The 11,969-nt window shown below is 50.0% G+C and overlaps 1 protein-coding gene across 2 annotated transcripts; it reads right to left on the reverse strand.

The window, feature by feature from the left end:
- Nucleotides 1-1,888: 1,888 nt before the first annotated feature.
- Nucleotides 1,889-11,774, reverse strand: LOC114798141 (homeodomain-interacting protein kinase 1-like). 2 transcript variants are annotated; one of them, XM_028993578.1, is made up of 17 exons: nt 11,549-11,774; nt 10,787-11,443; nt 10,095-10,468; nt 9,187-9,310; nt 8,934-9,053; nt 8,754-8,840; nt 8,486-8,667; nt 8,262-8,409; nt 7,962-8,166; nt 7,758-7,876; nt 7,433-7,549; nt 5,966-6,120; nt 5,725-5,889; nt 3,991-4,134; nt 3,717-3,913; nt 2,806-2,936; nt 1,889-2,732 (listed from the first exon to the last, which is right to left on the reverse strand). In XM_028993578.1, exons 1-17 carry the CDS (start codon nt 11,585-11,587, stop codon nt 2,274-2,276), a joined length of 3,423 nt encoding a protein of 1,140 aa, XP_028849411.1. In that variant the 5' UTR covers nt 11,588-11,774; the 3' UTR covers nt 1,889-2,273. The 2 variants fall into 2 exon arrangements, with proteins under 2 accessions (XP_028849411.1, XP_028849412.1); XM_028993579.1 differs by lacking the exon at nt 7,433-7,549 and having other exon boundaries at nt 11,549-11,773.
- Between the last annotated feature and the right edge of the window lie 195 nt (nt 11,775-11,969).

The following is an 11,969-nucleotide window of genomic DNA, read 5'->3' on the forward strand; positions in this document are numbered from 1 at the left end:
TTGTGATCCAGTGATCCTCCATGTTCAGCGCTGCTAAAAATGTGATCGGAACCATGTACGTTTTTTTTAATTACCATTTTAATTAGTAATACATTTATGAATAAAACAATATCAATATAATAATAATGCCTCTGACAGGATCACATCTTTAGGACGATACAGCGACTCTCTCATGTGCAAAATAACCACCAAATTTCAGAGATGTCACATCTTATAAACATGTCTAATTAAGCCCAAAATCGTTTTATTGTACATTTGCTGCACTTGTCTGTGAAGATTCTCAGGCATCCAGGTGAATTTGTCTGAAAGTTGAGTCGTTCTTACTTTAAGGTGGAGACGTTTCATTCTGCATCCACAGAACTTTGTCAATCTGAGGGAAGTTGGCTTGTGCCCACAAATTTATCCTCCAGGTTGGTTTCACCTCAATCCCGCCTTGAATAGGCTAGTTAAGTGGAACAAAGGCAGGAAACCGACCAGCTGCTACACAGGAGGATGGTCCAGCACAGAAGGAGCAACACCTCAGGGCCAGAATCAGCTGTGTACCTTCACCTCAAGGACAAAAGACACTCCTTTTTGGACGAGAACTTTAAAGTAAGAACTTCCAGACATTTGCTGCACTTTCGCAAGGTGTGTTCCTGTGTAGCATTTCACATTCAGAATTAAAATGTTAAGCATGAAATGGAGTCGTTTCCTTAGAGCTGTTATTTCTGAAAACCTACTTTCACATTGTGATGGAATTCATCGGAACTCACTAATAAAATGACCCTCCAGCCATAAGACGATAAGACGCTGGTTCAGCGTTCTGTCAGGTGTTCCACCCAGACATCACACCACAAACATCAGAGTGCAATTAGAACACCATTTATATCAACTGGGAATAAGATTAAACATTTTTACATTTTTATTTCCATGAGTCCCTTGTTAGAGAACTGCTGAGCTTAAAAAAAAAAAAAAAAAGCAACAATACGTTATTAAGACACGCGAAGCACATACATATTTAAAGTCTGTTCTTTACAGTTACACATTACACAGCTTCTTATAAGTTATAAAAATACATAAACTTGAAATAAGCGCTAAAATGTAACCAAATCTAGTTATTTTACTGAAATGGTTTAAAAAAAAAAAAAAAAAGTGCATGAGTCAAGTTGACCAACAGCTTCAAGTCTCACAAAGATTAGCAAATGTTCAGGAACCAAATAAAGAAAATGGCACCAATGAATCATACCATGATGATATGGAAGCAAAATATTGGGACACCAACAGCAGGTGGCGCTTTTTCTTCCCCGAAGAATAATTTAAGGTCCCCTATCATAAGTAACATCACGATGTGAAATTAACATTAATTCGAGTTCTCTGAAGAACGCCAACACGACATCTGGTTTGTGCCAAACGTTGTGGTTGGTGAATGGTAGGGGTGTTAGAAAATTTTACATGGTGATATTGTATTGATACAGGGACATCAAATATCGGTATTTTTGTATACAGATTTACCGTACTTACTGTACAGGGTGGGCCATTTATATGGATACACCTTAATAAAATGGGAATGGTTGGTGACATTGAACACATTTTATAAGTGGTCAAAAACTTGTAAATAACTCATGAAGAATAAAGTTCCGTTAAAACCAAGCACACTATTGTTTTTCTTGTGAAATTACCAATAAATTTGATGAGTCACATGACCCTCTTCCTATTGAAAAAACTAAAGTTGGATCCAAGATGGCCGACTTCAAAATGGCCACTATGGCCACAACCCATCTTGAAAAGTTTGCCCCCTCACATATACTAATGTGCCACAAACAGGACGTTAATATCACCAACCATTCCCATTTTATTAAGGTGGATCCATATAAATGGCCCACCCTGTAGATGGCGCTGTACAGCTGGGTACTTTGGCATTTCAGGCAGACTGAAATCGCAAAACATGACAGACCAATTGCGTCTCAGTTGTTTTTACAATAAGTACATTATCACAATATATGGTGATGTAATCGCATGATGACCCACGTATCAAGATATACATCGTATCGTGATAGGCCGCTCTCCTCCTCGTCCCGCCTCTCTCCTCCTCATTAGCATTTAAAGCTACAGACACCAAAACGGCACGTCCTGGGTAAATCTCAAAGTGGCCGTAATTCTGCACCGCGGCTGAATTTCGGAATGAGGCGTCAGATACAGAATTAGGGGACCAACAAGACATCAAGATACAGAAGGAAAAAATGTCAGAGGACCTTCAAAAGCAAAATTGGCGACCATTTCCCAGCCGCACCTCTTCACAGGAAGGGGTACTGGCTGAGTTTCCTCTGGTAAGGGGCATGGGCTGCGCCGGGACGGCTGTAGGGTGGGGCTGAGAGCTGCTGGTGGTGCTGGTTGTACTGGCCGGGGGCGTGGCCCATCAGGCCAAGGCTGCTGTTCTTCTGCAGCAGGCTGAGTGACGCGGAGTAGGGCCCGGCGGCGGCGGCGGCGGGGTGACCGTGGCGGCTGGAAGAGGAGGACGAGGCGGCGGCCGCTGCGGCGGCATTGAGCTGGTCCACCGCCTGCGAGACTGACGCCAGTGCAGCGGAAGCCGGGTAGGCGTAGAGGTTGGGGGCGGAGCCGAAGAGAGAGTTTTCGTGCAGACGGTACGAGGAGGACGAGGAGACGGCCGTGGGAGGATAGGTGGGCTGCCGGCGAAGCGAACTGCTGCCACCCGCTGGCCGGTCGTGGGATGAAGACATCAGTGACTGCTGAACCTGTCACCACGACAGAATGAAAACGGATGAGGTCGGCGCAGGCAGCATGCGGTGCTGCTCGGCAGCTGCGTACCTGGCTCAGGTTGAGGGGCTGGGACCGGTCCCCCACGGCTCGCTGGTGCCACTCGTTACTGCCACCTGGAGGCCTGGCTGACTGTGAAGCTGCTGCTTTCTTAGCCTTTCCAGCAAAAGCACCGGGGAGATCTGAACGAAAAATTCAGAATAAAATATATCATATATATAAATATATCAAAAGTCATTAAAGTCCCAGACAGAGTGTCAATTATTAAGTCCATTTTATAACACAGTCCCCCTGTTAGACACAGACAGTGTTAAATTCACCCTAGTTAGGCTGTGCTAGTTAGGGTACCGGGCCACTGTAACCCCAATATACCACCATAACCACATATTTCAGTATCGGTCGTACGATGCCACCATCTGACCTGCTTCTGTTTGTTTTTCTCCGAGACACGGAATCAAGCGTCCAGACTACTGGCAGACCCCAGTGAAGAGACCAGCAAATAAATCCTGGTTCCTGACAACTGCTTAACAAGGACATACCATGAAACAAACCAGAGGGTCACCACAGCCACCACCACCGTTACAACTACAGCTTCAGGGATCTTCAAGTGAACCAGTAGCACCATAATGGACACGTATTTTTCTCGTATTGGACAAACCATCACCAAACCATTTGCAGGCTCCCTCTACCCTGGAAGGGGGTCCCTCTCTGTTTCACTCCTTCCCAAAGTTTCTTAAGACCTTTTTTGTGTGGAGTTTTTCCTTGTGTGCAGAAGGGTCAAGTGTGGGGGGTGTCGACTGTAGGGCCTGTCAAAGCCCATTGAGACATACTGTATGTGATTTTGGGCTCTATAAGAAATAAATGTAGTTGTTGATATAATGTGTGTGAATATTCAGTTTCTATTACAGATCGCAATATACATCTTTATAAACAAAGAGCCAATCAGTATGGCCACCACTGACCTAAAGTCCCACTGTCCCCAGGCTGGGTCTTCACAGAAGGCATGACAACAGCCAGGGACTTCGACTGGTGTGCCGACGCCTCGGCGAAGTCGGGCAGCTGCTTGGGACTCAGCGGGCTGCCGGTCGACGAATCGGAATCCTGAGAGTCGTGGACGGTCACGCAGCTGATGACGTTGGCTCTCTGATTAGCGCTGCAGCTGTTACAGAAAAACGCATTTTCATCTCTTTCTTATTTATGCGGACAAATTATGTATAAACTGTAAGTAAGCTGCACCTTGCAGGAGGGAACTTCCTGTCATCCTCGTCCTCAGTGTCACTGTGTATGGTGATTATGCTGACGGCAGGGCTTGGTGTGTCGGAGATGACAATTGGCTGGGACCGGTCACCTGATGATGCAGGCTGCAGGGAGGGCGTCGGCCTGGGAAGAATCACAAAAAGACACAACACTGATGGGATGGCTGGTTACGGTCTGAAAAGGTCCATTCTCCTAGGGCTGTGCGATAAAATTCATATTGCAATATAAGTTCAACCATACACGGTACACACAGCGGTATATAATTTGATTTTGAAAGGCGCAGCAGCAGGAAGTTGTATAATAGACTTTTTACAGGTACATCAGCATAACTGTATGCCAGATAAAACAATATTACATTTAGAGCATTTACCAGACCCCCTGATCCAGAGCAACTTACAATCAGTAGTTACAGGGACGTTCCCCTCCTGGAGACATTCAGGGATAAGTGTCCTGCTCAGGGACACGATGGTAGTCAGTGGGGTTTGAACCTGGGTCTTCTGGTTCATAGGCGAATGTTTTACCCTCTAGGCTACTAACCCCCTATATCTGGCCAATTCTAGTGATAGTGGAGGGTCACACCATAAAGCCAGTAAAATAGCAGGTATTTGTATGGTGCGAGTGATTATATAAAGTTTTAGGATTTTCTGTATTAAGCTGTTTATATTCAAAAAAAAAAAAAAACAAACAGGCTAGGACCGCCCCTGGTCACGTCCATGCGTGGGTCAGCAGCCAATCGGTACCACTTGCCTGATCGGTACTTTGAAGACCTTTAAACTCTAGATTACTAGTCTAACATTTTGAAATAGATTATATTTAAGGCCTTATAACTCAAATTTAGGACTTTTTAAAGAACTGCGGAAACCCTGCCATGCACTCTGTCGGTTTAAATGATTCCAGGCCGGGTTACCTGGTCCAGAATATCCCAGATTGGCTGTTTTGGTCTGTCTGAATGATTCCAGGCTGAGTTACCTGGTCCGGAATCTCAGAGATTGGCTGTTTTGGTCTGTCTGAATGATTCCAGGCTGAGTTACCTGGTCCGGAATCTCACAGATTGGCTGTTTTGGTCTGTTTGAATGATTCCAGGCTGAGTTAGCTGGTCCAGAATATCACAGATTGGCTGTTTTGGTCTGTTTGAATGATTCCAGGCCCGGTTACCTGGTTCGGAAGCTCACAGATTGGCTGTTTTGGTCTGTCTGAATGATTCCAGGCTGAGTTACCTGGTCCGGAATCTCAGAGATTGGCTGTTTTGGTCTGTCTGAATGATTCCAGGCTGAGTTAGCTGGTCCAGAATATCACAGATTGGCTGTTTTGGTCTGTTTGAATGATTCCAGGCCCGGTTACCTGGTTCGGAAGCTCACAGATTGGCTGTTTTGGTCTGTCTGAATGATTCCAGGCTGAGTTACCTGGTCCAGAATATCCCAGATCGGCTGTTTTGGTCTGTTTGAATGATTCCAGGCTGAGTTACCTGGTTCGGAATATCCCAGATTGGCTGTTTTGGTCTGTCTGAATGATTCCAGGCTGAGTTACCTGGTCTGGAATCTCACAGATTGGCTGTTTTGGTCTGTCTGAATGATTCCAGGCTGAGTTACCTGGTCCAGAATATCACAGATTGGCTGTTTTGGTCTGTTTGAATGATTCCAGGCCCGGTTACCTGGTTCGGAAGCTCACAGATTGGCTGTTTTGGTCTGTCTGAATGATTCCAGGCCCGGTTACCTGGTCCGGTTGTCGGAATGTCTGGTTTTACTCCGTTTTCCTCCATTTGGTTGTACTCGTCCATGAGATGTTCCCATGTTCAGAGGTTGGGAAGATGGTAAGGACGTCTGAAGGGCTGCAGAGTCTTGCTGGCTGCTGCTGTCGCACGGGCCGCCATGGCGATTTCTGTGCACAGGCAGGAAGGCTGGATTAAGTACTGGATTTCGGGACTGAATTCTGACTGCTGCTCTTGACGACTCACCTCAGCCTGGCATTCTGCTGCCCCGCCCTGTCGGACAGCAGCGTCCCCACGGCGGGATCGTTGACCACTTGCTGCGCGTTGTGGATGGCCATTCCTGGCATCTGCTGCCAGGCAGACGGGATGAGAATCTGCTGGGTGTTTGGAGGCCATGTGTGCTGAACAAGCAAAAGGAAAAAGAGTCACGAACCCATCATTACACCTTCACGGCCAGGTCCATCTGGAGACATTACTGCACGGGGCAACACAGGCAAACATGCAGGGACGAACCCGAAAGCACCAACCGTTCTATGTAGCATTAGCTCCCGTTTCTATGGTGGCCAAGAAGTGCAAATCACATTAACAACATCTCAAGCACTTTTACCAAATCACCGAAAGACGATACGATCGGCCGGGAGTGTGTAGAGGGAGTAGAGGGAGGGAGGGAGGCTCAATTCTGCTCATACGCTGTTTAAAAAAAAAAATAAAAAAATCTAAAACACTGTCCATACGGAAACACAAAAGCGGGCCAGTCGGCTGGAATAACTGACATAAAACATCATACACTGACTTTAATTCACCCCGCACAACACAACATGCACTTCCAGTCTAGCGCACCATCCTTTTCTTTAGGATTCACTGGTTGTACTTTTTTTTTTTTTTTGGACTGACAAAAGTGTTTTCGCGTGATGTTAAAGGTCCCCTGTCATGAAAATGTGACTTCGTGAGATGATTTAACATTAATACGAGTTCCCCGAGCCGGTCCACGGTCTCGTAGTAGCTAGAAATGGCGGTTGGTGTAAAGAGGGTTTTGGTCGTTCTGCTTCACCGCTCAGACGGTCGGATCTGGAATTTGCCCCCATGTGACATCACAAGGGAAAAGGTCACCTCCTGATTCTCACGCTTTTTCCCCACTCCTCCCCTAAAACATTATCTCCACTGTTGGCTTCCAAACGTGCAAAGCATCGTAGTTGCTCGGTGATTGGATGTCAAAATGACTTTTTGAGACTCTGACTCGAGACTCTGAAGAACCAGCGGGTTCAATTCATTTTTCCTGGAAAAATACCGACACGACTTCCTGTCTGCAGTTTGGTGGACAGACACCTACATTTGAGATTATAGAACCTGCAGATAAATGGAACGTTACTCGGTTAAGACTAAAGAAGAGAGCTTCTAAATGAGAATGGGGGATAAATGGAGGATGTCTGGAATGTATGCAAACAGCCATGCCTTGCAAGTCTGAGAAAAAAACCCTGAAAAAGAAAATGCTGCAGATAAAAACATTATTAAATCTGGATAAAATAAAGCTGGGAAGCAAAGTGGCAATGACATGAAGTCACTGGAAAAGGACGGAGCAACATTCCCGGTCGGACCTTTCTTAAGAAAAAGGGGAATTAGGGAGGGAAGCTGCTGCAGGCAGAAGCGCAGACTTATTAGCGCATGCGCCTCGCACTCCTGGAACGAGTCGGATGGAAGGAGGCGTGGTTTTACCAGCATGGCGGCACTCTGCTCCAGGTGACTCGCCCAACTGGTCCCACAGCCCAGCGACAGGGGGACCGCCGTGGACATTCGGGCCACCAGGGGTTGCAGGGAGGCTGTGGTCAAGCCCTGAGGAGGAGGTGTTTTGGGGAGAGGTGGGGATAAGGAGGAGGCGTGAGGGTTAGACTCTGGTTACCGAAGGGGAGAGAGGGAGGGGCTAGTGTCCATTCAGGGGTCTTCCAGTCCCCCGTAGGGGATTGTTCTACAGAGGAGCAGCACCCCTTTCCCAAAGGAAAAAAAAATCTGCAAAAACACACACACACACACACACACTCACCTGTGTCAGCATGCTGGGCTGAATGTGCAGAGACTGCGAGGACTGGTTCTGAGGCACCATTGGAACCGAGTTGTCCATCCTCACCGGGTACCCAGAGTGCTTACTGGACGTCTGGAGCCCTACGAGATCAGACCAGTGTGACACGCGGCCCCACCCACAGGAAATGCAGAGCAGCCGATATATACGGGCAGTGCATGCGGTCACCCTGGATGGTGGGAGGACAGACGATGAGGGTCTGCTGGAAGGGCTCGGCCTGGGGACACAGCTGAGGGGGCCGAGCCTGCAGCGGTACACTGGGCTGGGCCAGGCCCGGGATGTTGATGGTGGCCTGCTGGTACAGGCCAGGCTGGTAGTTGAGCAGAGGCACGTTGCTGCTCAGGGACAGAGACTGACCCCCCGTGGATGCCATCTGCCAGTGCAGACGGGGACAGATATCAGCGCAATTCATTATAATTGAAATAAATACATTTGTGAATATCATTCATCTTTTTAAAAGTTGGGTACCTGGTTGTGCTGGTTGAGTTGGCTACTGAAGGTCACCGTGAGGTTGGTAGCAGCACTGGGCGTGGCGTTGGTAAACAGGTTCTTTCCGTTGTCGAAGGCACTACAGCGGCGTTTACAGATCTCCATGTTCTGGAAGCAGGACTTCACGCTGCGCAGAGACGAGCAACTGTTAGCAGGGACGGGACAATACGTTGAAGATGAAACTACCGGAGACACGGTCGTACTGAGAGCTGTGAGGGAAGTGGAGCAGGTGGGTCATGGTGACAAACGGATGGTTGAGAGTCTTCATCGGGGTGATTCTCTTGTCTGCATCTAGAGTGAGCATCTTCTTCAACAGGTCGATGAACTCCCGTCTGTCCGCTTTCTCCGCCAGGACGTCCGTGCCCTCCAGGTTCGTCATGTTAACCTGGGCCAAATTTTAAAACGGTTTTGGCAACACAAACCGGAATAAATATTGGATGATGAATTAAAAATGCGTGAGTTCATAGAGACCTGCATCATGTCATCCAGACAGTTGAAGATGTACTTGCGCGCTTCCTTGGACTTGATCCCCATTTCCGCCTCGTGCTCCGCTGGCGTCTGCAGTTGGAAAAAGTCCCGTTTTTTCCCCCTCTACACACTGTAAAACTGTCCGAACGTGCCCCACACACACACACACACACACACACACACCTTGAGTCTCCAGAGGGGAAAGCTGGAGTCGGGCCCGCGGTGGAAGAAGCGGCTGGTCTTGGTTCCGGCACTCAGTAGGTACTCGGCTGGGAGACCCTGGGTCTGGGAGATGTAACGGATCTGAAGCGGCGAAGGAAACGTCCAGTTAACTCCCAACCACCCCGAGTCAAGCAATTTAACAGGAAAAAAAAAAAAAAAGAATTTGCTTAAAAACCTGCACCGGGACTCATGCCACGCCCGCCGGGGTCCTGACCTGATCGTATTCCGAGGCTCCGGGGTACAGCGGCCAGCCCAGGAACAGCTCGGCGATGACGCAGCCCAGGGACCACATGTCTATGGCCTCGCAGAAGGGCAGGCCGAGGATGATCTCAGGGGCACTGCAAGCACAAAGCACCACACTGTAGACCGAGAACGTCCAGCAGCGACAGGGACAGTCAAGGGTGCCCTAACCCTGACCCTATTATTCCGGAATCTTTCCGTTATACACTACGTTGGGTTAGGCCAGAAAAGGGATATATATAATGGTGGGGGCCATGGGCGGGAAATGTGGGACATGTGGGACGCCCATAATAAGATGAAATATGATCACGTGACACGGACTGTCCCACTCGGCCCTCTGCCGACCCCGCCAAGTCACCTGCTGGTTCTCTAACACGCTACCTTCACAAGTGGACTGCAACAACCTTCATCTGCCATCCTTTTCTCATGTATTTCATGGTAGTCCAGTGGTGACCAGAAGAGGACAGGGGTCCCTTTTTCTGAGTGTACGTTCCTCTCAAGGTTCTCTTCCTGTTAGAGGGACTTCTTTTCCTCGCCACTGGGCTTTGAGCTACGGTCATTTAAAAAGTGCCGTATAAATAAAGATTAACGTACGACTATATACCATCACCAAAATACTGGCACATTGGACGTGATCTTTTCATGATGCTGGCCACGTGTGATCAAATCACTCGATAAATGAAACTACACCACTGGAGAAGACTGATTGATAATTCTGCTGGTTGAGGACAGCCGCCGGCTTCCATTACCGCGGTTTATTTTAGTAAAAGTTTACAAAAAAAAGTTTACATTCATCATTTTGCCCAGCCCTAGTTTGAACCTGTGACCTTGTGGTCTTCTGGCTGGGATGATCTGGTACTGTTGGTGGCAGCTGGTGCTCACCGGTAGTACCGGGACTGCAGGTAGGTGGAGCACACGGCCTTGGAGACGTGGCTGGCGGAGCCGAAATCGATGACCTTGACGCGGTAGGGCTGGCGCAGCGGGTCCACCAGCATGATGTTCTCGGGCTTGAGGTCGGCGTGGATCAGGCCCAGGCTCTTCAGCTTCATGAGGGCGGTGGCCACCTGCTGCAGCACCGGCCGGATGCACTTGAGCATCAGCGGGCTGAACTTGCTGTGCTTGAGGAAGTCGTACAGGTTCTGCTCCAGCATCTCGAACACCAGGCACGTGTGGTTCTTGTGCTGGAAGCACTCGTACGAGCGCACGAAGTTGAACTCGTCCGCGTTCTCCGAGCTCAGCCGGCTCAAGATGCTCACCTGAGAGGCAGGAAGGACGGAAGAAGAAACGCTTCAGCACAGCACGCGGTGCACACGGTGAAACGTGTCCTCTGTATTTAACCATCACCCTTGGTGACAGTGGGCACCATGACAGGCGCCCGTGGAGCAGCGTGTGGGGACGGGACCTTCATCAAGGGGACCTCAGTGGATTCGAACCCACAACCTTCCGATTGCGGGGCCGCTTCCTCACAAGCTAGGCCACCACCGCCCCAAATGAGCGAGTAGTGGTGGCTGGGGACACATTTCACCGCGTCACCATGTGTTGAGCTGCAGGGTTTTACAATCATCTGCACAAACCTCTATCTGTCCTTGGCGAGCGTAGGAAGGGTGGTTCTTCAGGATTTTGATCGCTACGATCTCATTGGTTCCCCGTTTCCAGCACTTGGCCACTTGACCAAACGTCCCCCGGCCCAGGAACTCCAGGACCTCGTAGCTGTTGGAGACGGAGCAGAGGATCTCGTGCTGCACCAGCTGGTAGTCGCCCTCGCCGTGCGAGGTGCTGCTCTTGGTGGTGGAGGTGGAGTTGGTGATGGACTGGGCGGTGCCTGCACCTGCAGCCCCGCCTGCTCGGGCGGGGAGCACGGGGGCGGAGAGTTCCTCCAAGATCTGCACGCTGTCACTGCTGTCCACCCCCTCGCTCTTCCGCTTCAGGCTGCCCGGCTTGTGGCGGCCCGGCTCCCCCTGCTGGCTGGAGGACGCCACGGCTGAGGAGGAGGAGGAGGAGGAGGAAGAGGAGGGTCCTCCAGGGACGCTGCCCGTGCTGTCCGCCGCTCGGACCACCGTCTGGAAGGTGTTGGGGTCGAGGGTGGAGGTCGAGGGGGAGGAGCTCTGGAGGCAGCAGCTGGTGCCCACGTCCCACACTCGGGGCTCCACCTTCAGACGCTTTGAGCGGTGAAAGCCGCTGGAGGACACCGAGGGCGAGGAGAAGGCCTGGAGCGGCGCGGCCATGCTCGCCTGAGGGGAAACGGCACACGTAGGACACGTGACGTGACGTGACGCGTCGCGTCCTGAGGCAAATCACCGATGGCGCGTCGGCGTCATGTTATTCTGCGCGGTTACCTGCTCTGCGTCCATCTCTCCGCACCGAGCCCCGGGCATCGACAGGCGCCGCCCACATGCCAGACCGGGGTCAAAGGTCGCGCTTCCCGTAATGCGCCGAGAAAACGCGCACCACCGACTACAGGTTACACTACGAAGGCGTCTCGAGGTGTTTCAACGCAAGCACGCTCGACACGGCTGCCCTTTCACACGAATATTTCCACTCGGTGGCGTGATCTTCATTAGACGTCCAGGTCCTCGGCAGCGTTCTTCATCACCACGAGTCCGGCAAAATCAATATGGACCATCTATTCTGGACATTACGGTATTTACGATGAGCTGGCGGTGTAGGTACAGCCAGAGGTTGTCCCGCTTCCAAATCCACACGATCATTACAACACAAGAACTTTACACCTTCAGAAGTGTCCTCTATGACGAGAAT

Source organism: Denticeps clupeoides, chromosome 10 (assembly GCF_900700375.1).
Source record: "Denticeps clupeoides chromosome 10, fDenClu1.1, whole genome shotgun sequence".
Classification (NCBI taxonomy): Eukaryota; Metazoa; Chordata; class Actinopteri; order Clupeiformes; family Denticipitidae; genus Denticeps; species Denticeps clupeoides.

Excerpts from the sequence above, each read along its gene's own strand:
- LOC114798141 (XM_028993578.1), bottom strand. The coding sequence starts at position 11,587 with ATGCCCGGGGCTCGGTGCGGAGAGATGGACGCAGAGCAG. Across the intron at positions 9,311-10,094 it reads CTGCAGTCCCGGTACTACCG|TGCCCCTGAGATCATCCTCG; the intron begins GTGAGCACCAGC and ends TTGTGCTTGCAG. Across the intron at positions 2,937-3,716 it reads TGGGGACAGTGGGACTTTAG|ATCTCCCCGGTGCTTTTGCT; the intron begins GTCAGTGGTGGC and ends TTTTTCGTTCAG.